The sequence below is a fragment of the Indicator indicator genome, chromosome Z (genome assembly GCF_027791375.1).
Source record: "Indicator indicator isolate 239-I01 chromosome Z, UM_Iind_1.1, whole genome shotgun sequence".
NCBI lineage: Eukaryota > Metazoa > Chordata > Aves > Piciformes > Indicatoridae > Indicator > Indicator indicator.
Window position 1 is genome coordinate 33429801 of NC_072053.1, and position 25697 is coordinate 33455497.

At 39.1% G+C, this 25697-nt stretch overlaps 1 protein-coding gene across 1 annotated transcript in view; it reads right to left on the reverse strand.

The window, feature by feature from the left end:
• The window catches only part of JMY (junction mediating and regulatory protein, p53 cofactor), a 56479-nt gene that overhangs the window by 16350 nt on the left and 14432 nt on the right, over window positions 1-25697 (reverse strand). Inside the window, exons 3-7 of the mRNA XM_054397262.1 lie at window positions 20424-20597; window positions 7405-7555; window positions 6370-6539; window positions 3757-3922; window positions 143-330 (exon numbers count right to left, since the gene is read on the reverse strand). Coding sequence (XP_054253237.1) covers window positions 143-330; window positions 3757-3922; window positions 6370-6539; window positions 7405-7555; window positions 20424-20597 — 849 coding nt within the window. The remainder of the gene's footprint in view (window positions 1-142; window positions 331-3756; window positions 3923-6369; window positions 6540-7404; window positions 7556-20423; window positions 20598-25697) is intronic.

The window sequence follows — 25697 nt, forward strand, 5'->3', positions numbered from 1 at the left end:
ATATATCTAGTACTCTTGAAAACAACTTCTATTAAGCAGCAAATATAACCCACAAAAAACTGTAAGACCTGGATGTTGCATCTGAAGTGTTGAAGTTTTATCAAATTTGCTATTATGTTAGAAATTTGCAATTTAATAGTACCTTCTTATTTCTGAGGTAGGCTTTCTTGGCTGAAATACGTCCACGTCTTGCTTCCAGCTGGCGGATTTTTTGCTGTAACTTCTGCAGCTCCTCTTTCTGTACATGTATAGGTGTTGCCATATCCTCTTTCTCCAGCATGGCTTCCATACTTTCGTAAGTGTCATAATATACCACTTCATCTCTCTTTTCTGTTTTAAAAGTGTCAGCAACGAAAAAGTCAAATCAGTAGTTCATATTTGATTAACCTTCTCTTTTGTTTAACAACAACTGTCAGTTGCAAGATTTAATGTAGAAGGATGCTACAGTCCTTTCAGAAGACTATCGAAAGGTCAGACGATAAGCACTAAATAGCAAAGCACTGCAGGGCTTTAAAGCTTGTATGAATATAAATCAATTAACAATGAAGCACAGTCGGGCATGCAAAAAGCTCAGAGCATTAAAAAACAGACATTAACTGTCAACGTATGCTTGTGTCTGTGGCCTAACTTCAGTACAATATCCTCACATGTCTTTGGATCTATTAACTAATACAAGGGACCCATAACATGCAGTAGCATCTCCTGATCTTCACTGTGAAGTTCAGACTATCTGAAGTCTTTGGCATAAGATTCTTCTGTCACAAACAACTATTAATTTCATAAAATGGGAATCAATCAACAAAATACCAAAAATCTTCTCTTAGGAGGTTTGTGACCTCCTAGTTATTGCTTTTGCTCAGAGGCAGCAGAGGGAAGGTAATTCCAAAGCAATTCTTCAAAGTATTACAGGCATGAAAAGGACATCATTACTAGTATTTTATCAACACTCATGGTTTTTAGCCTTCTCAGTGGCACATTCACTGCAAAACTGAACTCAATTCTGTATGCAGACTTCCCTCCAAGGAGAGAGTGATGATTTTAAATCCTTGCAGAATGTTGGGAAGAATCAGCAGCAATGGCCTCTTGTTCCTTCTTTTACCAGCATACCAAGTAAGATATTTTTGTTATACACTGAGAGGGATATGCCTTACTGCTGGTGGACACAGGCAGATACAGCTGTCATAACTGTCAAGTTGATGAAGTATCAGTTTCATCAACTACTTCAGCAAGACCATAACTTCCTCCTTCTTCTTCTACTAGATTGTTTGGGGAAAGAGGTAGAGTTTTCTTCAGTACACTGTTTTAAAAGCTGTTGTCACTTCATGTTATTTATGTGTAAAGTCTCCACCACAACCCAAATTCTGATTGTTGTGCTAATTTCAGCTCAGCAGAAAACATTGACCATAAAAGAAAGCACAGCACTGGATTAGCTTCAAAACAAAAGCTAGTAAAACCAGACCTGCTAGCTTCTTTACACCAGTGCTCAGTTAAAAAAAACCACAACAACAAACAAACAACAACCACAAAAAACTGCCCCAAAGTTTAATTTATATGTAAAACTGCCAAGTCACATGAACCTACTTTGAGACATCAGAGAGTAAAAATAAGAGTCATGGCTAACAACCACTATATTTTGCCACATACTTATAAAATGAGAGCATTTACATGGAAATTTAGATTTATAACAGTTTCATGTGGAAAAAAAAAGACAGGAATTTACAAACACATCCACCACAAAACCATGTTACAAGGATGGACAAGTTGTGTTTGTGTCGATACAGTTTGACCCTTTAAAATTCTCATCTAATAAATTCACATTTTGTGAATTTCAGAGTAGGTATTTGCTTAATGACAGTATAAAATTACTACTCTTGTTTAGAACATGACAACCTATTATCATCTGATACTTTTCAGATTTCATGTGCTGAATTTGCAGATGAAAGTATTTTTTTCTACTAGTTTGCAACTAAAATCAAATTACGCTCTGAAAAAATTCTGTTGAGACTTCATTAGTAGTACTGTTGATGTCCCTCAAATTAAAACAAAATTCAAAATTCTCTGAAATACCTCTGCAGAGCCAATACAGTCAAAGAGTGAAGCACAGTAACAGCCTCTATGAGTCGCTAGGACACATGTATTCCAAATCATGGAGATGTCCACAGTTAAAAGGCTGTTACTTTACTGACTGTGAGGCACACTACAAAGCATAACAAAAGATGCAACAGATCATTCTTTTCTCTTTCACAGCACAGGGAGACAAAACATACTAAATCCATGGGTTCAGACGCTTTTATTCCAATCGGAACAGTCTTGAAGAAATGCAGTCATTTTAGTGTCAACATTCTTCATATTCATATTCTATCCTGTCCATCTACGTAAAGTCCAAAGAGGTATTTCCATCCTTTGAACAAAACTCAACACACATTTCAAGTATAGTATTTTCAATTTCTATCCTAGAGGATTTTAACTGAGAGTTGTTAAAACCCAGTAATTTCTGATAACATATACAGCTGTCTTTAAACAGAAAACAGGAAGGGAAAAAAACAAACCCACAAAAACCCACCACAACCAAGAACTTTTGGATTTATTACTAAGAAACAATTTACAAACTTAGAACAGCAAAGGAAGACAGCACCCTGAATTATTATGTTGCCATAGTGGAAGGAAAGGGTTGGTTGTACAGCTAACTGGGAGATTTGTTGAGTAAGGTTGTGGGGTTTGTGATTTTTTCCTATTTCTAGTGAAAACATTAGTGACAAGTGGTAATGACCTATCACATTTTTAAAAGCACGCCTGATCTCAGAGGGCCCTTAGGTTTTCTATCACTACATCAGGATTTTGATACACACTCCTCAACCTCCTGTTCAAGATACCTCCTTCAGTTCTCATGTAAGCAAGCCATACCAATTTTCCAAGTACGGAAACTATTTGTCTATGAAGGATTAACTAGCTCTCAACAGAGGCACTCATCAAAGCTGACACATTTTTCTCAAGTCATTTCAGACCTCATCTTCCATACATGCAGAATTGTTTCCACCACAGGCCTAAAAGGAGATTCACACAACAGTAAGAAGAAGCTGTGATACCTATTGTTTTCTGGTTTCCCAGAGGCGACTAGCAACACAACCCAACTTCAAATCTCTCTTCTTAAGAAACTTCTCCGTCTATAACAAAACTTGCTATGCAAGCCCTAATGTACTAAACAACAAAGCAGGGCTCACATGAATAAAAGCATTATTTATAGTTAAGGTCCAAATGACACTGGACACTGCATTCAAAAAACACTGTACCCATACCCTATTCATGATTTTTAACTACACAAGGTATAGTAGGTTCTGGAAATACTGCATCAATGCTCTAAATCAGTGAGATGACAATACAACAAGCTTCAAAGTTTAGCTGAAGGACTCTGATTTGGTTTTCAAAAGGTATTCCTGCAATCACATTAAAGAAATAAACAATCAATGCAAATACTTAATGAGACACACCAAGTAATTAAGACATTTTTTTCTCCACACATTTCTTTTTCCCAAACTTACACAGTAATATGCTTATTTCCAAACAAAGGTAATAAGAACCAGACTGAAACTTCTGTATGTGTATGCATATGCCTTAAAACCAGGTGTAAATTTAAATTTAACAATACTTATTTTAGAAGATCCACTATTCTCATTTCACTCCCACAGGCTTAAGTAGACATTTATGAAGAGAATTATTTTTTACAGATTTATGTCTTAATTAAAATGCATAGAGCACCTGACATCATTCTCCTGATGCTTTCCAGTTGTGCTGTCAGCAGCAGCTCTTCATATTTCAGGATCTCAAACTGCACTTCATATAATTGAAGCTGTAGATCGTAATAATCAGCTTCTAACTGGTCCAAGTGGGCTATGGCTTCTGTACCACCTTTCAGGCTCTGCATCTAAATGAAAAGAGAGGAAAAAAAAAAAAAAAAAACAACCCAGTACAAAAGAACACCCAAAACCCACACAACTTCAGGATAATAAGAAAAAAACACCCCACAAACTACAATTACATCTACACACAGTCTGCTATAACATGTTAAAATCAAATATATAAAGATAATAGGTTTTGATCAGCTACACGTTTTTAGAGATCTTTAATATCTGATGTATTTTCTATATAGTAACAAAAAAAGGTCATGGCACTAGACCATCAGCATGGTTTCACCAAGAGCAAGTCCTGCCTCACCAACCTAGTAGCTTTCTGTGAGGTAGTGACTACACCAGTGGGCAAGGCACAAACTATGGATGTCATCTCCCTGGACTAAAGCCCCCCCATTATCACCTTACTCTCTAAATTGGAGATATGGAGATAGCTACTGCTCAGTGAATAAGAAGGGTAATGGTCAATGGCTCGATGTCCAACTGGAGATTGGTGATAAGTGGTGCCCTTCAGGGATCTGTACTGTGTCCAGTGCTGTTTAATATCTTCATCAATGACAAGGACAGCAGGATTGAGTGCACCTTCAGCAAGTCTGCAGGTGACACCAAGCTGAGTCGTGTGGTTGACATGCCTAAGTTAATAGGATGCTACCAAGAGAGACCTGGACAAGAGCTTGACAAGTGGGCCCATTCCACTGGTTTTATTAACTTTCACCTTTTCCAAGACTAAATATTCAAAATCTATAGACAACCAGCTGAACAGTGACAGAATCCTCCATAAAGTCAGATATGGTCTTTGCTCTGAATTCTCTGTCTTAATCTTCACCTCAAACCCTGATAAACTAGCTTCTCCAGCATTTTATTATCTTTAAAAGAATATCCTGGTTTTATCTTCTGTGTCCAGAAACCAGGAGGTAAATGTTTTGCCAGAGAACATGTTTCAGTTCTGCAGATATTTTCTTTTTAAGACTGCAACCCTTCTTCTCCAGTATGGGGTTCCCAGTCCTATCTGTTGCATCCAATTTTGCATGCTTCCTTAGAGGTTTTATATTCTCAAAGCACAAAAAAAGACACTCCAGAACAGAAGCTGGTCTTCCTATCTCCCCATCATCTTTTGAATTAAAGATCTCTAGTCTATTCCTTGTAATACACCATCCCAAAACACAGTGCCCATGCACACCTATCAGAAGTTCCTCGTTTCTCTGTTCGTAAAAGCCCCAAACTCTCATTTCAGAGCCCTTCGACCCCTGTATACTCCTCCAATCAGCTTCTCTTTTTCCTATGCAAGCCCTAATGCTTTTGTACATCAAAACAATCACTCAGACCGAGATCTCATTCTACAAAAATTCAGAGAAATTCTCCACTGAGAGAAAACGAAGATGAGCTACAGAAAAGGGGATGCATGGCTGCTCTAAATATGTGAACACATTCAAAATGATATTCTGTAGTACTACTGCTGGATTCTCTCATCAGCTCTTAGCTATGGATGGCAACAACCCGATAAACAGAGTTTCCAGACAGTTTGGCTTTCTAAGTTTAGGAAGCAATGAAATGGAGAAAACTTTATTTTCGTGCTCCAGGTATTGCATGAACTCTCTCTTCCTTGCAGATCAAGCTGTCTTTCCAACAAGCTCCTAAATTAGGCATAGTCTATCAGGCGCACAAACCTACCAAACTATACAGTGCTAAAGTCACTTGAATCCTTTCATAACAGAGCGACCAGATGTAGTCAAGTTTTGATAAAACACCTACAATGTGCACTAAAACCAAGTATCTGATTAGAAAGAATGCAAACAAGCATTTGTACGATTATCAATGCTTAGCACTGAATATCCATATGATAGCAAATGTTAAAAGAGAATTTGTAGCTTTTTTTTGTTTTGCTTTTAAACAGGTACAATAAAATCCAATAAAGGTGGCTTTTTTCTGCTAAGACATTTAAACAGTTTAATGGTTTCCTCAGGAAAGCTGTAGTTAGCACTCTGGAAGAGTGCTTTAATAATCAGGGTAAGTTGAGAGAGAGCAGCGTAACAAGCTAGTCATCTGTGTATTTACTAATATTCAAAATCCTTCCACCTGGAATGTCAGAATTATTCTATAAAAGGGGTCATGCTTCTGAGAGGTGAAGTGCGGAGATAACACAGCAGCAGATTTTGGTCCTATGCCTTGTGTTCATTTTATTCATCTCAGTGGAGAGCTGTAAACATTAACAGTAAAACCTGTCTTCTTGGTTGACTAACCAGGAAAAAGTGAATAGAAAACCCAAGTGACACAAAACCACCACACCTACCTTGCTACTCCATTTCTCTAACATGGTAGAGCATAGTAAGAGACTCTTTTATTATTAAAAAATTAAAAATAACTTTCAAGTCTGAGGTTTAATTGCTTTAAGTACATCAACAGTCTTTAAGGTTGGGGGGTATTCTGCATGTCTTATTTCTCTATTTATTGCTAAAAAAATTACCTCCTCTTTCAGTGCATGTTTCTTCTGCTCCAAACAGATTTCTTTAGCACGCATCAACTGCAAAGTCTCCTTAGAAACTGCATACTGAAGCTTTTCCATACGTTCCACTGCTGCTGCCCATGCTGCCTTGCCAAATTTTTTCTGGTCTGCTCGCATTCGATCATATACAGCTACAGAAAGAATAGGTAGACAGCTTACCATTGTACTCTTCAGATCATTAGTGTTTCTACTGCAGGGACAACACACAAATCTGTGTCCAAAAGCATACAAAGTTCCTTTAGCAGAGAGCAGGCATTATATATTAACGTTCAAATTCAGAATGTAAGCACTCTTAGGAATCACGTAAATAGGAAATTAGCTATTGGTTGATCATTTCATCATTACAATTCCAGTTTTTGTTATCCACAGAGAGCCCATTCTGAATATACAGTATTTGAATACCTGGACCACCGGTTCTGGCTTCTTGACGATAAAAATCTCACTAATGGTACCATAAGGCTACATTTTTCCTGCTTCCAAAAGCACTAATGATCACTGACTGAAGTCTCCAGTTCCTATTTGTAACAGGCAAGCAACATGTATACCAAAGATCTATGGTTGCAAATAGTTTCCAGGCATTTAATTTCTTAATATTTAAAGCTATTAAAATGATTTGATTATTGAAAGGCAGAGGAAACAGAAAAAGGAAAGTGACTTTAAAGCAATAATGACTGCCATATCCAGTATCAAAGTCAGAAACCATCAGGGACTCTACAGCCCCTAAATTCTTTGCAAATACACGTTGCAGCTACTACAGTCACATTGAGAAAGTGGTGAAACTTTTTTTCTAAAATTTGTATTTGGCTTACTTCTGCTGATATCCTGAAAAGGGTTACTGATGAAAGATTTAAATAAACACCAAAGAAAAAACAAATGGGAATGACAACTGCATTTTACTCATGAAATAAATAAATCATAGTAAAAAACAGAACTTGGTGAACATTAAATAACATTTTAATATATTTTCTTTGATTGGTAAGAGTAGAAAATAACTACCTTTCTGTGTTTTAGCTGTTATTTCAAAGTATTTAACTGTAAGATCTTGAATAGAGAGCACAGCCATATGAGCTTTTCTCTGCCAATCAGCATCTTCTTTTTGTAGACTCTCAATTCTTCTGGGTCCTAGATAGTCATTCTCTATAGAGATCTGAAAATAAATCAGTTCATAATTAACAACACAACTGTCGCTATTTTGCCAACAGTAACCAGTTGCAGGGTGGCTAAGAAAGAAAACCAATAAAGAGAGAAAACAACCAGGAAATCACTGTAGATTGTATTCAATAGAAAATAAACCTCTTTCAAGTGCTCCTTTCTGTTGAAAAAGTACACCCATTATTTCATTACTATTCTTACTAGAAGCACAGTAATACTGCTGTGTTTCAGTATTACTCACATTGTAAATGTAATTTTCCTTGGCCTGTAAATTTCATTTGGCAGTATCTTTTCATTAAATGCCTTACTACCTTCAGATATCAAGCATGTTTCATACAGATTTTCTTCCAGCCTGAAATATTTCATTCTAAATGAACGCTCATCAGTCATAACGCAAATGGAAAAAATGGATGTGTTGGGGTATTGCTAACCAGAAATACTTCAGAAATTTTTCTTTATTATAAGTGACTTTAAAAAAATCTATCTTCTTAGTACCTGAGAATTCAAATATCTTTTCACTGCTGAGATCAAGGCAACTTTATGTTGAACTGGCAACTACATGAAGTTGGTAAAAGATTTTAAAATTCTGTATAAAATTTAAAACCATCATTTTCTTTCCCAAAACTGTGCATTTTTTGCACATTTTAAAAGTCATTAAGAACTACCACTACAGACAACAGACTATATGTATAAGTAACTATTTAAGCCTCCTCTTGCAACCCCAAAACCTTAACTCTGAATAACATTCATTTACATCAGTCAAAACATCTCACTACTGTAGGCCCAAAAATGCTCATAACCTTTTATCCCCAGATATTTTAACCAGATGTTCTAGTGCATCAAATATTAATCTTGACTTCAGCAGGTTTCAAAGAGTCATTCCACTTTATAGTTGAACTGCAAACGACAGGTCTTGCAGTGACTGTTCAGGATCTACCTCTGCATATCCATTTAACCCATCTCTTAGAGGGATGACTTTTAAAAGTAAAAATTATATATAGATACCTTCTAGGTAATTTTTTATTTCTTGAAAAATGTGTGAACTACTTTAGCAAGGCATTTGAATCTACTTAAATATTTGCAAAAAATTTAGAAAGGCTATAGGCAAAATACAAATGCAAACAAACGGTAAGTGAATTTTATGAGACAGGTTGTAACATGTAATTGATGGAGTATATATGGACCATGATTCCCACAGGGAACGCTTATGAGTGGACAGACACGAGTTTCCAAATAAATGTCAAACTGTGAATGACAGCTGGTGATATTATCCTTTCCATTTACACAGAACTCTTACAGAAAGCAAGTTCCGTTGAGCAGCAAGATAAGAAACAATACAGTTAAAAATTTTCCTTTCCTATTCCTTGGTAAATATGGGGTAATTTGATACTGGAATTGACACAAGATCACTGAGTAATGTGAGCAATGTTCTTGCTAGGCATCGATTCTAAGAAAGTAAGAAGCATTGAAGTGTTGTTTCTTCATAAAGTTTTCCTTGCCAAAATATTATTCACACATGATGCAAGCTAAAGAGATTTATGATGGCATAATATATTTGTATCTTTGCTCTTTAGAGCAAGTATTTACAAGTAACAAAAAGAAGCAGCACCTTTCATTGACTGAACTCCCAAGTATGTTATCCATGCCATCTTTCACACCAAGGGCATACACATAGCAAGGCACAGAAAACCCAAGGAGCCTTTGCTTTAGCCATACCCGTACAAGTATGCGTATCTATGTGTAACCATAAGCAGATGGTCATGATCCTGGAAAACTTCAGAAACTGGAGGAACAAGGAATAAGATGGGCTTGCAAATATTTATGAGGATGCATCAGTTCAACATAGTAGTTTCATACTAACCTTTACACATCTGCTCAGATACACGTTCACGTTTAAAAGACACTGAGCAGCATACTCCACAAAAGACTACTATCAGGAAGGAGGTTTCCAAGTAATTGCATAAACAAAAGCTGCCCAACATCGTGCCGTAAGGATGCAACAACACGTACATGCTTACTGAAAGCCTGAAAGGAACCCCAGAAAGATACATAGGACACAAACATGTCCTTAATGATGCTTAAGCTGACCTATCGTAATGCTTAGCAGTCTCGTAACATATACCTATACCTATATCTACAGCTTGTTATCTCTCAGGACAGTTGAATTCAGAATTATTGACCATGAACATGAATAGACTGAAAATTCTTCTTTAAGAGTCAAGTAGCACAACTGGAAGACCAAGCTGCAGCTAATGTTCATCCTTGAACTTGGTATTCTGCAGCTTTGACAAGGGCCATGCACTGTTAACTTTCTGGTTCTGAAGACATGAAATTACGGAGGAGGGATGTACTGGTTTTGGCTGGGACAGAGGTGATTTTCTTCATGGTAGGTGGGATGAGGCTATGTTTTATATAGTGTAGACAACATTATACATTAATGAAAACTAACGTTTTCATTAGTAATGTGCAGTGGTTACACAGCATGAAGGCTTCTTCTGCTTTTCACAATGGCCCACCAGCTAGTAGGCTGGAAGTGCCCTAGTCTGAAGAGGACACAGCTGAAACAACTGACTCCAACTCACCACAAGGATATTCCACATGGCATTGTGCTCAGCCATAAAAGCTGAGGTGCATTTGGAGTGATGGTGTTTGCCTTCCTGGAGAAGGCTGAATAACTGTGCCCATACAAAGTGGTGAATGATTTTTTTTTTTTTTGCTTGTGTGTACGTCTTTTGCTTTACTTACTAAACTGTCTTTATCCAAACACACAGGTTTTCCCACTTCTTCCCTTCAATTCTCTCTCCCATCCAGAGAGAGTGGCTGGGTGGTGCTTAGTTGCTGGCTGGGGTTAAACAACAACAACTTGTACTATTTAAAAGGGAACGTTCAATCAACTGGTGAAGACAGAACATAGGTGCCAGTGGGGAACGGTCTTTGTCAGGAGAAAAACCCCAGCTGTTTCCTTAGAAAAGGTGGCTTCCTAGGAGCTGAGGATGAACCTTAAACTGAGAATCTTGTTTCTTTCACATTCAAACTTGTTAGACTAGAGTACACTTATTGCTCCAACAACCACTGAACATTAACACCAGCTAGAGACAACAGGTTCAACGTGATAAATTCAGAATGACAAAGTTCAAGAATAAGCAATAGGTGCAAATGCTCAGAAGATCCAGTCCCCTGTGCTGATTCCTGGAGTAATAGTTTCCAGCAGCAAAGATCCTTACTACTCTGTGTAACTCTACTCATACTCTAGTGAAGTTCAGAGTAACACATTGAGGCCCCTCATTAGCAAGAGAAGATATCTCAGACCATTCACGGTGCAGTAGAAGTCAAATGAATGGGGGAGGGAAGAAGGGCAGAAGATCAGGAAAGTTAACTGTCAGCATACCAGAACTTGGCACTGCATATTGCAGACACAGGTAGTCTTTTACCTAGAGCAGACAGAGATTCTCATGCAAGCGGGAAGGAAAGCAGTTTGCTCTATTATTTGACTTTATAAGAGGATCCAATCCTGGGGAAAGTAGATTTGTCAGAATGGGAATCCAGAAACTAATTCAATGGACACAGCCTGCACTGTGCTCTTGAAGACATGTTATAATGAAAATAGTTGATTGCTGCTTATGATTGTTAGTGTTTGATCATTAGCAAAATAGGTATCTGATTATTAGTGAAAGATGTAGCTTAGACAAAATATAGTTATGAAATCACAGTATCACAGAATGTTCGAGCTTGGAAGAGACCTCCAGAGATTACTGAGTCCAACCCCTTGCCAAAAGCAGGATCACCTAGGGTAGTCTGCATCTGGGTGGGTTTGAAAGTCTTCAGAGAATGAGACTCCCCTGGGCAGCCTGTTCCAGTGCTCCATCATTCTCACTGTAAAGTTTCTCCTCATGTTGAGGTGAAATCTTCTATGTTCAAGTTTCTATCCACTGTTCCATGTCTTATTATTGCACACCAATGAAAAGATTTGCCCCATCTACTTGACACCCACCCCTCGGATATTTCATAGAATCAGTCAGGGTTGGAAGGGACCACAAGGATCATTGAGTTCCAACCCTCCTGCCATGGGCAGGGACACCTCACACTAGAGCAGGCTGGCCAGAGCTTCATCCAGCCTGGCTGCAAACACCTCCAGGGACGGGGCCTCAACCACCTCCCTGGACAACCCATTCCAGGCTCTCACCACTCTCATAGTGAAGAACTTCTTCCTCATGTCCAGCCTGAATCTCCCCACTTCCAGCTTTATTCCATTCCCCCTAGTCCTATCACTACCTAATAGCCTAAAAAGTCCCTCCCCAGCTTTCTTGTAGGCCCCCTTCAGATACTGGAAGGACACAATAAGGGCACCTGGGAGCCTTCTCTTCTCCAGACTGAACAGCCCCAACTCTTTCAGTCTCTCCTCATAGGAGAGGTGCTCCAGCCCTCTGATCATCCTGGTGGCCCTTCTCTGGACACATTCCAGCATGTCCATATCCCTCTTGGAATAGGGGCTCCAGAACTGGACACAGTACTCCAGGTGGGGTCTCACCAGAGCTGAGTAGAGGGGGAGAATCACCTCCATCGACCTGCTGGCCACACTTCTCTTGATGCAGCCCAGTCGCTGCTTGGCTTTCTGGGCTGCAAGTGCACACTGGTTGCTTGTGTTGAGTTCCTTGTCCACCAGCACCCCCAGGTCCTTTTCTTCAGGGCTGCTTTCCAGCCAGTCACTGCCCAGCCTGGATTTGTGCTGGGGATTGCCTTGACCCAGATGCAGGACCCTGCACTTGGTCTTGTTGAACCTTATGAGGTTGGCTTGTGCCCACCTCTCCAGCCTGTCAAGGTCCCTCTGGATGCCATCCCTTCCCTCCAGCGTGTCTGCTGCACCACACAGCTTGGTGTCATCAACAAACTTGCTGAGGGTGCACTCAATGTCACTGTCCAGGTCACTGACAAAGATGTTGAACAAGACTGGTCCCAGGACTGATCCCTGAGGGACTCCACTTGTCACTGGCCTCCACTGGGACATGGAGCCATTGACAGCCACTCTTCGGGTGCAGCCACCAAGCCAGTTCTTTATCGATCTAGTGGTCCACCCATCAAACCCATGTGTCACCAGTTTGGAGACCAGGATGTGGTGTGGGACAGTGCTGAAGGCTTTGCTCAGGTCCAGGTAAATGACATCACTTGCTCTCTCCTCATCTATTAATGTTGTCATAGACATTGTGTGTTATAGACATTGATCAGATCCCCTCTCAGCCTTCTCTTCTCAAGACTAAACAACCCCAGAGCTCTCAGTCTCTCTTCATAGGGGAGATGCTCAAGTTCCCTCATCATCCTTGTGGCTCTCCATTGGATTCTCTCCAGCAGGTCTCTGTCTCTCTTGAATTGGGGAGCCCAAAACTGGACACAGTATTCCAGGTATGGTGTCACCAGGGTAGAGTAGAGGGGGAGAACCTCCCTAGACCTGCTGGACACACTTTTCTTGACGCATCCCAGGATCCCATTGGCTCTCTTGGCCACAAAGGCACATTGCTGTCCTGTGGAGAACTTCCTCTTCACTAGGACTCCAAGGTCTTTCTCTGTGGAGCTGCTCTCCAGCAGGGCAACTCCTAACCTATGCTGGTGTCTGCTGTTACTCCTTCCCAGGTGCAGGACCCTGCACTTGTCCTTACTGAACTTCATGAGGTTTGCCTGCACCCAGCTCTCCAGCCTGCCCAGATCTCACTGGATGGCAGCACAACCTGACAGGTGTCAGCCACCCCCCCTGTTTTGTCTCATTAACGAACTTGCTGAGGGCACTCTCAATCCCCTCATCCCAGTAGTTAATGAAGATTTTGAACAAAACTGGGCCCAGTACTAATCCCTGGGGAACACCACTGGCCACAGGCCTCCAAGTTGACTCTGTCCCACTGATGACGATCCTCTGAACTCTGCTGTCGAACCAGCTTTCAATCCACCTCATAGACCAACCATCTACGCCACATCTCCTGAGCTTTTCTGTGAGGATGTTATAGGAGGCAGTATCAAAAGCCTTGCTTAAGTCAAGGTATCTGACATCCACTGCTCTTCCTTCATCTACCCATTTGGTCATGATTTCATAGAATACTCTCAGATTAGTCAAGCAAGATCTCCCTTTGGTAAATCCATGTTGGCTGTTCCTGATAACTCTCTTTCCTTCCATGTCATTAGAGATGAACTCCAGAATGACTGGCTCCATCATCTTTCCAGGAATGGAGGTGAGGCTGACTGGTATGTAGTTGCCTGGGTCTTCCTTCTTGCTTTTCTTGAAGACTGGAGTCTCCTGCTCTCCATGACTTTTCAAAAATGACAGAGAGAGGCTCAGTAACAGCATCAGCCAGCTCTCTCAGCACTTGTGGATGCACCCTATTGAGGCCCATGGATTTGTATGTTTCCAGTTGGTACAAGTTCTCTCTAACCCAGTCCTGATTGACTAGTGGAGTGTCCTACTTCCTCCAGTTCTGCTCCCTTTCAGAGACTGGGGTTCCTGAGGGCTGGTCTTAGGAGTAAAGCCTGAGTCAAAGAAAGCATTCAGCAACTCTGCCATCTCTGCATCCTCTGTTACCGTATCTCCCTAATCATTCAGTAGTGGGCCCACTTTTTCCGTGCTCTAATGTTGTCATTGATGTCTTTGAAAAAGCTCTTCTTGTTTTATTTCACCTCCATGACAAGACTTAGTTCCAGGAGAGCTTTGGCCTTTCTTGTCACATCTCTGTGTTCTCTGGCAATATTTCTATAATCCTCCCAACTAACCAGACCTTTTTTCCACATATTGTAAACCTCCTTTTTTGAGTTTTTCCAAGAGTTCCCTGCTTCTCCTTGCAGGTCTCCTTCCTCCCTTATCTGTTGTTTTTGGGGGTGTTTTGGGGTTTTTTTTTCCAAGGGAATACATTTTTCTTGAGCTTGGAGGAGGTAATGTCTGAATATTAACCACCTCTCTTGGCCACCTCCCTTCCTCCTAGAGCCCTAGACCACTGGATACTTCTAAGTGGAGTTTTGAAGAAGGTAAAGTTAGCCCTCTTAAAGTTCAGGGTTGAAATTTTGTTTATTGCCCTGCTTCTTTGTCAAGTGACATTAAACTCTAACACGTCGTGGTCACTACAGCCAAGACTACCTCCAACCCTATCATCTACAGCCATTCCTTCTTTGTTAATACAAGGTCCAGCATCATGCTTCTCCTCATTGGTTCTTCAACTATCTGGAGGAGAAAGTTGTCATCAATGCACGGCAGGAACCTTTTGGACTGTTTATGTTTCGCTATGTGATCTTTCCAACTAGTATCAGAGTGACTGAAGTCACCCATGAGAACCAGGGCACTTGATCTTGAAGCTACTTTCAGCTGCCTGTAGAGGTCTCATCAAAACATCATAAGAATGTATTCAGCTTTCCTTATTTAGAGACAGAGCACCAAGGCCATGAAGTCAGATGTCTGGCCTTGAGAGGAGGGGTGTGATCAAAGCCAAATAGATAAAGACACGCCCTTGGTTTCCCCTGGGCCCTGGCCTGGCTCCAGGAAACCCCAAGAGGAGGATGAAGTCGGAGGTTTCTCCATTTAGAATCACAAACTTCTTTATTAAACAATATAAAAGCTGGACCCTTTTGCAGTGATTTTTGGAAGCCTCACCTATGAGCTGACACATTGAGCAGGACCACCCGATCGATGGGAAAGGTTCTCCAAATCCTCACTGTAACTGGGGCTTCCCTGCAACTGCGGATCACCATAGATAACCTTATGTATCAGAAGCATCCTTTTTAACAGAAGTCCCCTGATCAGTAGAAGAATCCTGGTCAGCAGGATCCTGACCTCCTTCTGCACCTCCATCAGCAGCTCCCTTGCGTTTAGCCTTTCTGGTCAAAGCAGCAGGTATGGCTTTTAAATTCACGGCAAGATCGGCAGAAGCAGAGGGATTTTTCACAGGAACGGCAGGTACCCTTTGGGACCCTGCCGCTGCTGCTGCTTCCATTCCAGCTGCAGAGGGCGGAAGAGTCTTTGCCTCGTTAATGGCCGCTGCCTGTGAAGCCGTTGCCGCCATTTTAGGTGCTGGCAGGGTTTCCGCAGCCGCTCGAAGACAGTCTCGCCGTTCCGAGCAGCTCTCCCAGTCTTTCCATTAACTCCTGCCTGCCTGAAACTGCCTGCAACCTCAGCCTCTTCTGCTTGTGTCCTCCTCACCACTGGAACTGCCTGCATTAGACTCACATCTCTTATGTCTACTCCGCTTAGACGCATGGCAAACAGCTATACGTCTCTCTCTGTACAGTGCTATCAGCAGACATACAATTATTATCACAAACAGCAGATTCAAGAATAGCAAATAGATTATTTCAGAATCCCATTTGCTTAGATAGCTCTCTGTAACAGGAATGGTGAACTCATAAATTTCAGCAGGAACAGTTATAGTTGTGTTTTCCTAATCCAATAAATCCCAAACAGTAATCACCCAGACTTTTTAACTTGCATTCAAACCAAAGGAACAGCTTATATGCTAAATATATACCTACTTTATATGTCATCACCAATACACACCATCTATAAATTACCACAGTCAAAACAGAATATATCAGATGCCACAAAACCTAAACCAGCTTCATTTTGCTTTCTTAGTCTGAGCAGGAATTAATCAATCGAGCCACTGCTCCATGTTAGGCACCAATAATTTGTTGTAATGTGGTGGGTTGGAAATTCCCCCCAACATTAACTTTACCAGACTAGCTCAGTTTGGAAGCAAATGGAGCTATATTTACAAGCAAAACTACAATCTACAATGGAATGCAATGAATATATACTAATATTGAGTATGTACAATATTTACAGATATTTACAATTAAAAAAAGCACAAAACGTTCTTGGCCAAAGCCAGGAAAGCTGTCTCTCTGACTCTCCCTCTTCTCCCCCTGTTCAAAGGCAAAAAAGAGAGAAAAGAAACAGAGATTGATGTTAGACTTAGCCAAGGTTAGTATGGCAGCTACTTCCAGTGAAGGAAGCAAGAAGAGAAATGCAGAAACACCCTGCTAGACTGCTGCAATAGAACTGAACATTGTTTGGAGAACTAAATCTTAAGGGAGCTATCCCTCCAATGGAATCGTTTAGAATAATCATTATTTTTCCTTTTTACACCCAATAGTGATTTATTTACATTCTTACTACTTTCTGTGAAAAATTTTAAAGGCATAGCCCTAAGACCAGTACACAGGTCAATGACTTTGAGTGCCAACAAACTTTAAGAGCTCTCTTTGGTACCCTGGAAGCTGCAGTCTATGGGGTCTAGCTGTCTGCTGCTCCTTGCAGGCTTGTGCTCCTGTGCAAGCCTACTTTTCTGAGCTTGCCTGACAAACAGACCCTGTGGCGTCTAAGAGCCTGAACAGGCTTCAGTACTCTCCATAGGGAAAAGTAATCTCTTTCCATCCAGCCAATTAATTCTACTTGACTCAATTTCTCCATCAAGAAATGTAAGACAAAAATATTTTAAAAAGACTAATGTAAAAATACTGCTAGCAGCCTTTCCAAAGGTAATTACTATCTTTCTTTATAATCAAAACCAAATAACTATAACAAGCTAAAAGACAGAGTGCCCAAGAAGCAGCCACTTTTGGTCATGTACCTAGCATGTTTCAGGAATACATGGAATAAAAACTGATGGTCATATTGTGAGTGTAAATACTGGCAACTGTCAGTCTCTTGAGAGATGAATTACTAGTTTTCAAGTCCAAAATACCTAAAAATTATTATAATCTCCCAGTCATTAAATTTATTTTCTCAGAACAGGACATATAATTGCCAGAGAAACAAGAATTGAGCAACTGAGACATCATGATAAAATATATATGGTTCCCCATGCCAAATGGATGTCTGGCCATTAAGACTCAGACCACTAAAGCGCTGCCACTAGAGCAAATATAGAAATATATATTAAATCGTAAAATTCCATTTAAATAATGTAATTTGTGTTTACTTATATAGAAGATAGCTATTATTTAGAGTTGTATGTTACCATAGGAACTAGGGAAAAAAGTAGTGTAACTAAGGGATGGCTGCTGTAATCGGGAGAAAAGCTGGGAGAAAAGACAGGGAACCATCCTCTGGAGGTTGCAGCATATGAAGAACGCATAGCAACATTCCTCCTCACCGACAACACTTCCTCAGTGGAAGTGACCACTCTTCATTTATCCTAGTCAAGAATGGGGTGCTGTGGTGGTTTTAAGGTTATGCCTTTAATTTCCTTTCACAGAGTCTGAGCAGAAAAGTAAAAGAATGTAAATAATACATAATCAGGTGTAAGAAAGCAAAATGATCATTCTAAACATTTCCATTGGTGAGATAGAAATGTTTGAGTCAGTACTCAAAACAAAGTCTGTCTGTCTAGTGTTTTTCTGCTGGGCAGTCTAGCATTTCTCTTCTGGCTTTACTTCAGAGGTAACATACTTGCATACTGACCTTGAAAGCTAAATTCTAACAACCTCTCTGCTTCTTGTCTTTCTTCCTTTTGCCAAAGGGGCCTGGGGAAGGCAGGGAAGGGGGAGATAGGGGAGGCAGCTTTCCTGGCTTGGGCCAAGAGGGTTTTGTGCTGTTTTTGTTAATTGTACATATTTGTAAATACTGTATATTTGTACATATTCATTGCCACCATTATAGACTGTAGTTTTGCTCATAAATACAGCTACATTTGCTTCCGAACTGAGCTAGTCTGGTGTTGTTAATGTGGGAGGGGAATTTCAGCCCACCACACTACAACAGAGGCAGCACATGTGGACCATTAAACAGTAACATGAACATGATTATGAGTTTTGAAGACTTTTTTTCTTGTATTTTTTTCAATAATTAATCACCCTGAGGTAATATAGTAACTCTCATTATGGAATTAAAATAAGCTTCATACCCTGATCTACATCCAAATTTCATCTTTCACCCTGTGTCGTGGATTTAGTTGAACCTGCTGCTGTTATTCATACCATGATGCAGTCATGCTTGCTTCAAAAAATGAAAGTGCTAACTGGAGCAAAGTATTATAGGGCTTGAAGTTCAGATTGCAACATGGGAGGCTTCCTGTTCCACCACAAGTTGCTGCTTCTGGGTTTCACCTTTTGGGTGTGGGCTCTTTTCTGCAAGCATGGTGGTGGAAAGAGTGGGAGTCTGGTAGTTGCTGGGTTTGGTTCTCTGTTTTATGCAGGGTTTTTTCCCTGTATATTTCACTGTGCTGCTTCTGCAAATAGGCTAAGTAAGATAATCATGCATTGTATTATTAATTAGATTATTAGCTAAGGTAATTACCCATTATGCTTATGATATCTTATGTTAAATTAAACTCTTATCTCTTTAGCTCAGCCCTGAGTTGTGTATGATACTCTTCCCCTCACTTTTGTGTTGGGGGAGCAGGCAGTTTAGCCCTTGCTAAAACCATGATACCCTGTCATTCTTTATATGTAAAGAGTATTGTATTTTCATGACTCTCGTTTCACTGAAGCAGCAAGCATCAGAAATGCTTTTGTTATGCAGGAAACTGGAGCTAACCCCAGCCATAAGGTTTTACTAAAACTTAAGGATCTTTGCTCCACTATTAGGCCTGCCAGAAAAGCACATGTAGTAAGTTAGCGCAATTTCATGCATTAAACCATTTCATGCACAAGTTCTATTTATAAAGATTCTTCTGTATTAGCTATCCACCATAATGTGTATTTTGCCAGCACAGACACAGTACCGCTTTATTTCAAACAATGAAATAAAAAAAATGGAGATGGCATCTTTCTCTAACACATAATACAGTGACCAAGTTTTGGAACTCAAAATTGCCAGGAAGAGAACAACTATGCATCAGATGTAACTATATACAACTGAAATAATCAACCATAAAACAAGCCTTTGCAGTTTACCACAGTTGTTCTTTCAGGAAAATTAGGTATTTTTAAAGTGGAATTCAAGAGCTCACTGAGGTTAAAAAACCCAACCAAACAAAAAGCAAAAGCAAAACACACTTTCTTGACTGACAAAAGAACAGCAACAAAAAATAATCTTTTTTTTTTCTGCTATAAATTTAAACAATTTAATAAGGCTATTTATTAAATGTAGTTTTAAACCAGAGAAGACTATGCTGGCTATCTGAACAATGTGCCAAGCTGAAAAAAAGTGACATTTGCAATTAGAGATTAAATTAAACAAACTCATTTCAGCCTCATACATATTAGAGCAATCAGAAAGCTGCAGTCTTAATAATCTCCATAAGAACTAATGATTTTATCAAAAGTACTTCTGGAATGCAATAAGCAGTGACACTTGTCATTTTCAGTTAAGTATTTAGAACTAGTATTCATTTTAATTAAAAAAAACATCCACATTACAAAACAATTTTACCAAAATGTAGTATTCTTCATCTGTCAGTACTTTTCAGCTCTTAAGCAACTATACTCAAGTATTACAACAAATTATGTACTTCTATCACGCTTCCACATTTAAGTATTTTCACAACACTAGATTAAAAGCTATTGACTTCTTATGGTTTACCAGATTGTTTTAGAAAACTAAAAAAAAAAAACTTCCTCTGTAATCTTTTGAAAAAATTCTCAATAGTAGAGATACTGTATGTAAATCTCTGTGTTATATATTAGTCATTATTCCTTGCAATCACACCATTCTAAGTTTCACCTATTACATTCAGCAATCAATTAGAACAAACACAGAAAGTTGAATGGGTGATAGTTGGCTAGGTATGTCAGAGATTCTTCAAAAACATACTTCTAAGTGAAGAAACCAGAAACATAGGGTCAACATCTAGTGGAGAAACCATCACTGCATATACTGTATGATTTAAGTACTAAACAGTAACTAAAACCCATGATTTTCCCATTAATAAGAAATTCAGTTACCTTTACCATACCTTTATCTGCTGTCTTCTAAGCATTGCAAGTTCCCTCATATCTCGGAATGGCTGTAGCAAATACTGGTAGAGCTCTGTGGTGGCTTCTGCAAGGCTACTGCAGGCTTCATCTTCCATTTGATAAAGTTCAAGCAGCTCTACCATGCTTTCTGTGTTTTTATGTTTTTCCAGAAGCTGTAGGAAAAGTGCCAATCTTAGTGAACATACATTTCTGCTAAAAGTGACATTCATTTTTAGCTTAGCCTCTTGAATCATCTTTCCTGTCCCACAAAATCATCATTCAGAGAAACAAACAAAAAAAAAAATCTTAATCCCCACTCACATTGTGAATTTAGCCCATCAAGTATGAGCATGTCTCATAACCATAACTTAAACTGTTCAGCACTCCGTATTTTTTTTTTCTTTCTAAAACCCTCTAGAAGGTAATGAACACGAGCACAAAAAGCAACTTAGTACAAGAATCTATAGTACAGTAGCAGGAAATACTGCTTCATACATTTTGGTGTTTGGATGTGGTCTGGACTCACACAGTCCCATTACAACAGTGAAGCTCCAGACACAAGAGAAGAATCTATATGGAAAAAACCCAAACAAACAAAAAAAACAACGAACCAAACAAAAAACCCCAGTGATCTATGTTTCTGGTAATTTCGCCTTCTGGTTTATAATTTCAGCCTAGACAATTTAGGTGTAAAATTTCAAATGCATGAAGTTTCAGCTAGTTTGTTGGTTTTTTTGTTTTTTTTTTTTTTTTTAATGAAACAAACTAAGTATTATAAGCTTTTAAATAATACTTAATTTAAGTCATATAAAAAGCCATGACATCAGTATTTGATTGCATAAATTTGCTACAATGTGTATTTTTAACATATATGTTTGGTTTGCATCTCTTTTGGGCTTTTGTCTGGACAGACCCCACATGCTGCAGTTTCTAAAAAAAATAACACTCAACAGTTGCACAAAAACTAATACAGACATATGGAGTACTTTATGTATTTACAAAGACTAGATTATCTGAAATTAATTCCCCTTTTATATAATTTTCAAAGTCAAAGTCTCTGATCTCCATATTACCATCTTAAAAGTGTATATTCCCTGTCCACACTTATTTAAACTTAATGAAGATTGGGCACACTAAGGAAGAACATCTTATCTATCTGTTTACGTTGGATGCCAAACCTCCATAAAATATTCTCAGTGGTCTCAATTACATCAAGCATTATAACAAGATACATAAATAGAGGAACTGCGGATAAGAAATTGAAGCTTTAGTCAACAGTCTTTTGGTGCCCGGTTCATTTATACCCTGGGACATTCAAGAGAAGGCACAGTTACTAGACTGCATATTCAATTTTGCTCCATTACATTTATAGTACTATGCTATGTTTCAGTTACCTGACAAGATAGAAAACTTTTCTCTTTTTTCGTAATGTAGTTTGCTTCTGAAGATCTACATAATCCTACCTATGCTTTCCTTGACACCCTGAAGACCGGTCAAGATTAGCAGAACGCAGAGGCTCGTAGTAGCTTTATTTACATGTTTCGCATTAAAATAATGGTCAGATGACAAGAGCTTTCACATAGCAAGGCTCAGCAGAGATGAAAGGTCTGGGAGACATGGTGTACAATCAGTGACATCTCTCAGCAGCACAAAGGATATGTGTATTATCTAAACAATTTCACCTAGGAAATTGTTTCTACTGCAGGGTCATTTGTTACATCTTTCAGCTCCCCTCCAGCAGCAGGTAACATTTTGTGGCATTTGAGTTCTCACTCAGAGTTACTGAGTAGTGGTTTATGGCTTGTAGTCTGTAAACCCCACATTTTTTCAACTTTTGGGTTAAATACACAAAGCATAACCTTCAATTAAAGGGACAGAAATCATCCCTATTGCTCTTGGGTTTGGGATCTAAATCCCTGTGGATTTCACACATTATGCCAGCCCACTAGGCTGGATTAGTTTTAACCATGTAGTCTATGAAGCCATCTTCTCCCTCAGCTCCTCTTTCTTGTTGTTAGTGCCTAAACCCAGAGTTTGCCTCCTCTTGCTTCCTCCTGGCACTATCAGAAAACCCTCTTGCAGTCCCAAACCTGTAATTCTGTCAAGGTATTGAAAAAAACAAACCCTTCTTCCCAAGCCAACCATTGCAAGGAGGTTCTCCACTATTAGAACCATCTCTACAGCACACCGTAATGTTAATTTCCTTTTAGTTACTTAAGCTGTTACCACCTTCTTATTAAATAAAAATTTACAACTGCTCTACTAGGATACAAAATCTAGATGCAACAAAAAACAACAAAAATGAAGAGAAAAATTATCACCATTTAAAGTAGAATGTAGGGCAATTTCATTCCAAGGACAGAACAATACAATTCCCTTCTCCCTTAACAGACCATTCTTAAGGCCTATTTAATAGTTCTGATATTCTGAAATCATTCACAACTTTGCAGAAGTTAAAATTCAAGTGAAGGGCCATTTCAATTTTATGACCATCAGTATAGTACAAAGGTATCCTAAGAGAAGAAAAATTAAGTATCAACTTATAATTAATGGGTTGTTCAGTGAAAAGCATGTCTATCACTGCAAACAGTATGGATAAAGTAATGAATTCTCATTACTTTTCTGTGCATACAGAAGATTGCAGCATCATGGAATCAATGAAGTTGGAAAAGATTTTTAAGATCATCAAATCCAGCTGTAACCCAACTACCACGACCACTAAACTATATGCTGAACCACATACAAACTTCTTGAACATCTCCAGGCATGGCAACTCAACCACCTCCCTGGGCAGCCTGTTCCAATGCATCATCACTCTTTCAGTAAAAAAATTCTTCCAAATATCCAATCTAAACCTCCCCTGGCACAACATAAACCCATGTCCTCTAGTTACTTTGGAGAAGAAACCAACAACAACCTCACTACCACCTCCTTTCAGGTAGAGCACAATAAGATCTCCCCTTATCCCTCTCTCCTCCAGACTAAACAACCCCAGTTCCCTCAGTTGCTCCTTGGTCAACATGCCCTCCAAATCCTTCACCAGTCTCATTGCTGCTCTCTGGACATGCTCCAGGACCTCACCATCTTTCTTCTATTGCGGCTCCCAGAACTGAATACATTACTCAAGCTGTGGGTGGCCCCACAAGGGACACGTACAGGGGCACAACCACTCCCTGCTCTTGTTGGATAAGTAAATGCCCATTGTTTCAAAGACTTGCCCATGCCCAGTTCTATTAGGTGTGCTACTGGGTTTACCCCAATCCTAATCCTAACCTTCAACTCCTTCAGAAATACCAAATCTCCAATAAAGAAAAAAGAAAATACAAGTGAAGGTAGGTTATTCATACGTTAGTATGTGTATTCTTAAATTATTAACAGAATGTGAACAACTATTCTTCCTTCCTAAGGCAATGACATATACAGAATCCATTTCCTGTTCCTAATGAAGATCTTTCTGAATGAAAATGGTGATGAAATTTCATTTTAACTACAGCTGCTAGAAAAGACAGAACAGAACATGAAAACTGACTTGGAAATCAGGGAGTATCATCTTACCTGGCTTGGAGCCAAGAACAAAGAGCTGTGAAATAGTGATATTCTCAAAACAGGTAGAAAAGTTAACAACCTGTGAGCACTGATCACACACAATCTCAATACACCCATAATTATAATAGCATGTTCTTCTACAGGGCCACTGTGATGGAGTTTTGGTGAAAAACACCCAAACATTAAGCTTTTCTACAAAGGTTAAAAAACAGCTAAAACTGAAATTCTTTTCAGATCAACACCATTTTCTGCCTCAAATTTCACATGGCTTAAAAGTTGCATGAGAAGAAGAAACTGGGAAATGTGGGGGGAAAAAAGTTTTTAAAACAACACAGAAATTATGACATACATTTGAAATTATAGTTATGATACATGTCCAGATGACCAAGAAGGCAAACAGTCTCACAGCTTGTATAAGCAATAGTGTGACCAGCGGCAGTAGGGAGGGGATTGTTCCACTGTACTTGGTACTGGCCACACCTCGAATGTTATGTTCAGTTGTGGGCCCTTCACTACATGAAAGACATCAAGGATTTGACAGTCCACCTAATAAGGTTGGACTCCGTGATCTTAACAGCATTTCCAACCCTAAATAATTCTATGGTTCTTTATACACAGTTTAAATACAGAAGGGTCAGACTACTCTCCACGTTTTGGAACTGTTACGAATCACCAAGATTTTACCAATGCAGTGTGGTATGAGCAGGAGACTGATAGCTTTTATTCTGCTTCTCGACAAAGCTGCAAGTCTGGTAAATAGTTTGGGCTGTGTTATTGCCATCACAGGAAAGAAATGATACTAAACTGGCTGCATAGAGGACCTTTCCCACTTTTTTTTCTATAAAACAGCCCAATGGAAGTTTTCCTGCCTTATATCAAAGTCTACTGAAGCAATTTTTTAGCTGACTGCCATCCACATAGTATTCAGACTATCAGATAACAGTAACACTGGGTCTAGCACAGAATTCACTGAATTAATAATGTCATAAGGCAAACCAAGCCCTCCATAGACTCACAGGTAGTTTAACTGTGTATTTTGCAATTTTCACACCAGCACTACCTACAAAATACACTCTACAACAAAGATGAAAAATATAGCTAGTACCTTTTAGTAAGATGGAGACGCTGGTTTAGTTGGTTGAATGTCTAAACCATCCCAGTACCTTAAAACCAGGCAGTTTCAAGATGTTAGAATAAAATACATTAATAACTTTTAGGACATGTTTTATGACTCATTTATGATTCTCAGCACAGATGTTCAGTATTCATTTACTTCAACTGTCCTGGTATGGATTTTTTGACTTTCACAATTTTTAAATTATTTAAAGAATCCAGTGGAGGAGGGTAGAGTAACATCCTGTACAGGACTGACTAGCACTACACCCATTGAATACTGCATTTATTTTAAGAATCATGTTTCACAGATGTTACATTGTTCACAACTAAATGAATATGTATATTTTAGGCAACTATTATGCAGACAGACTCTAACCAGCAGGAAACAATTTTTTTTCAATTTAACAGTACACATATTTGAACAGTATTCCGTATTTTTGTAAAAAAGTATTTTGTCTGTAGCTTTAAAAGCACTACAGCAGACAGTGTTAATTATGTGCAGGTTCAGCTCAGATGGAAGCATAATCCAAAGACTGATTTAATAATTCAAGACTTGACTCTTAAATTAACAAAAAAATTCCCTATTATTCCTATTTTACAAAAGCATTGCA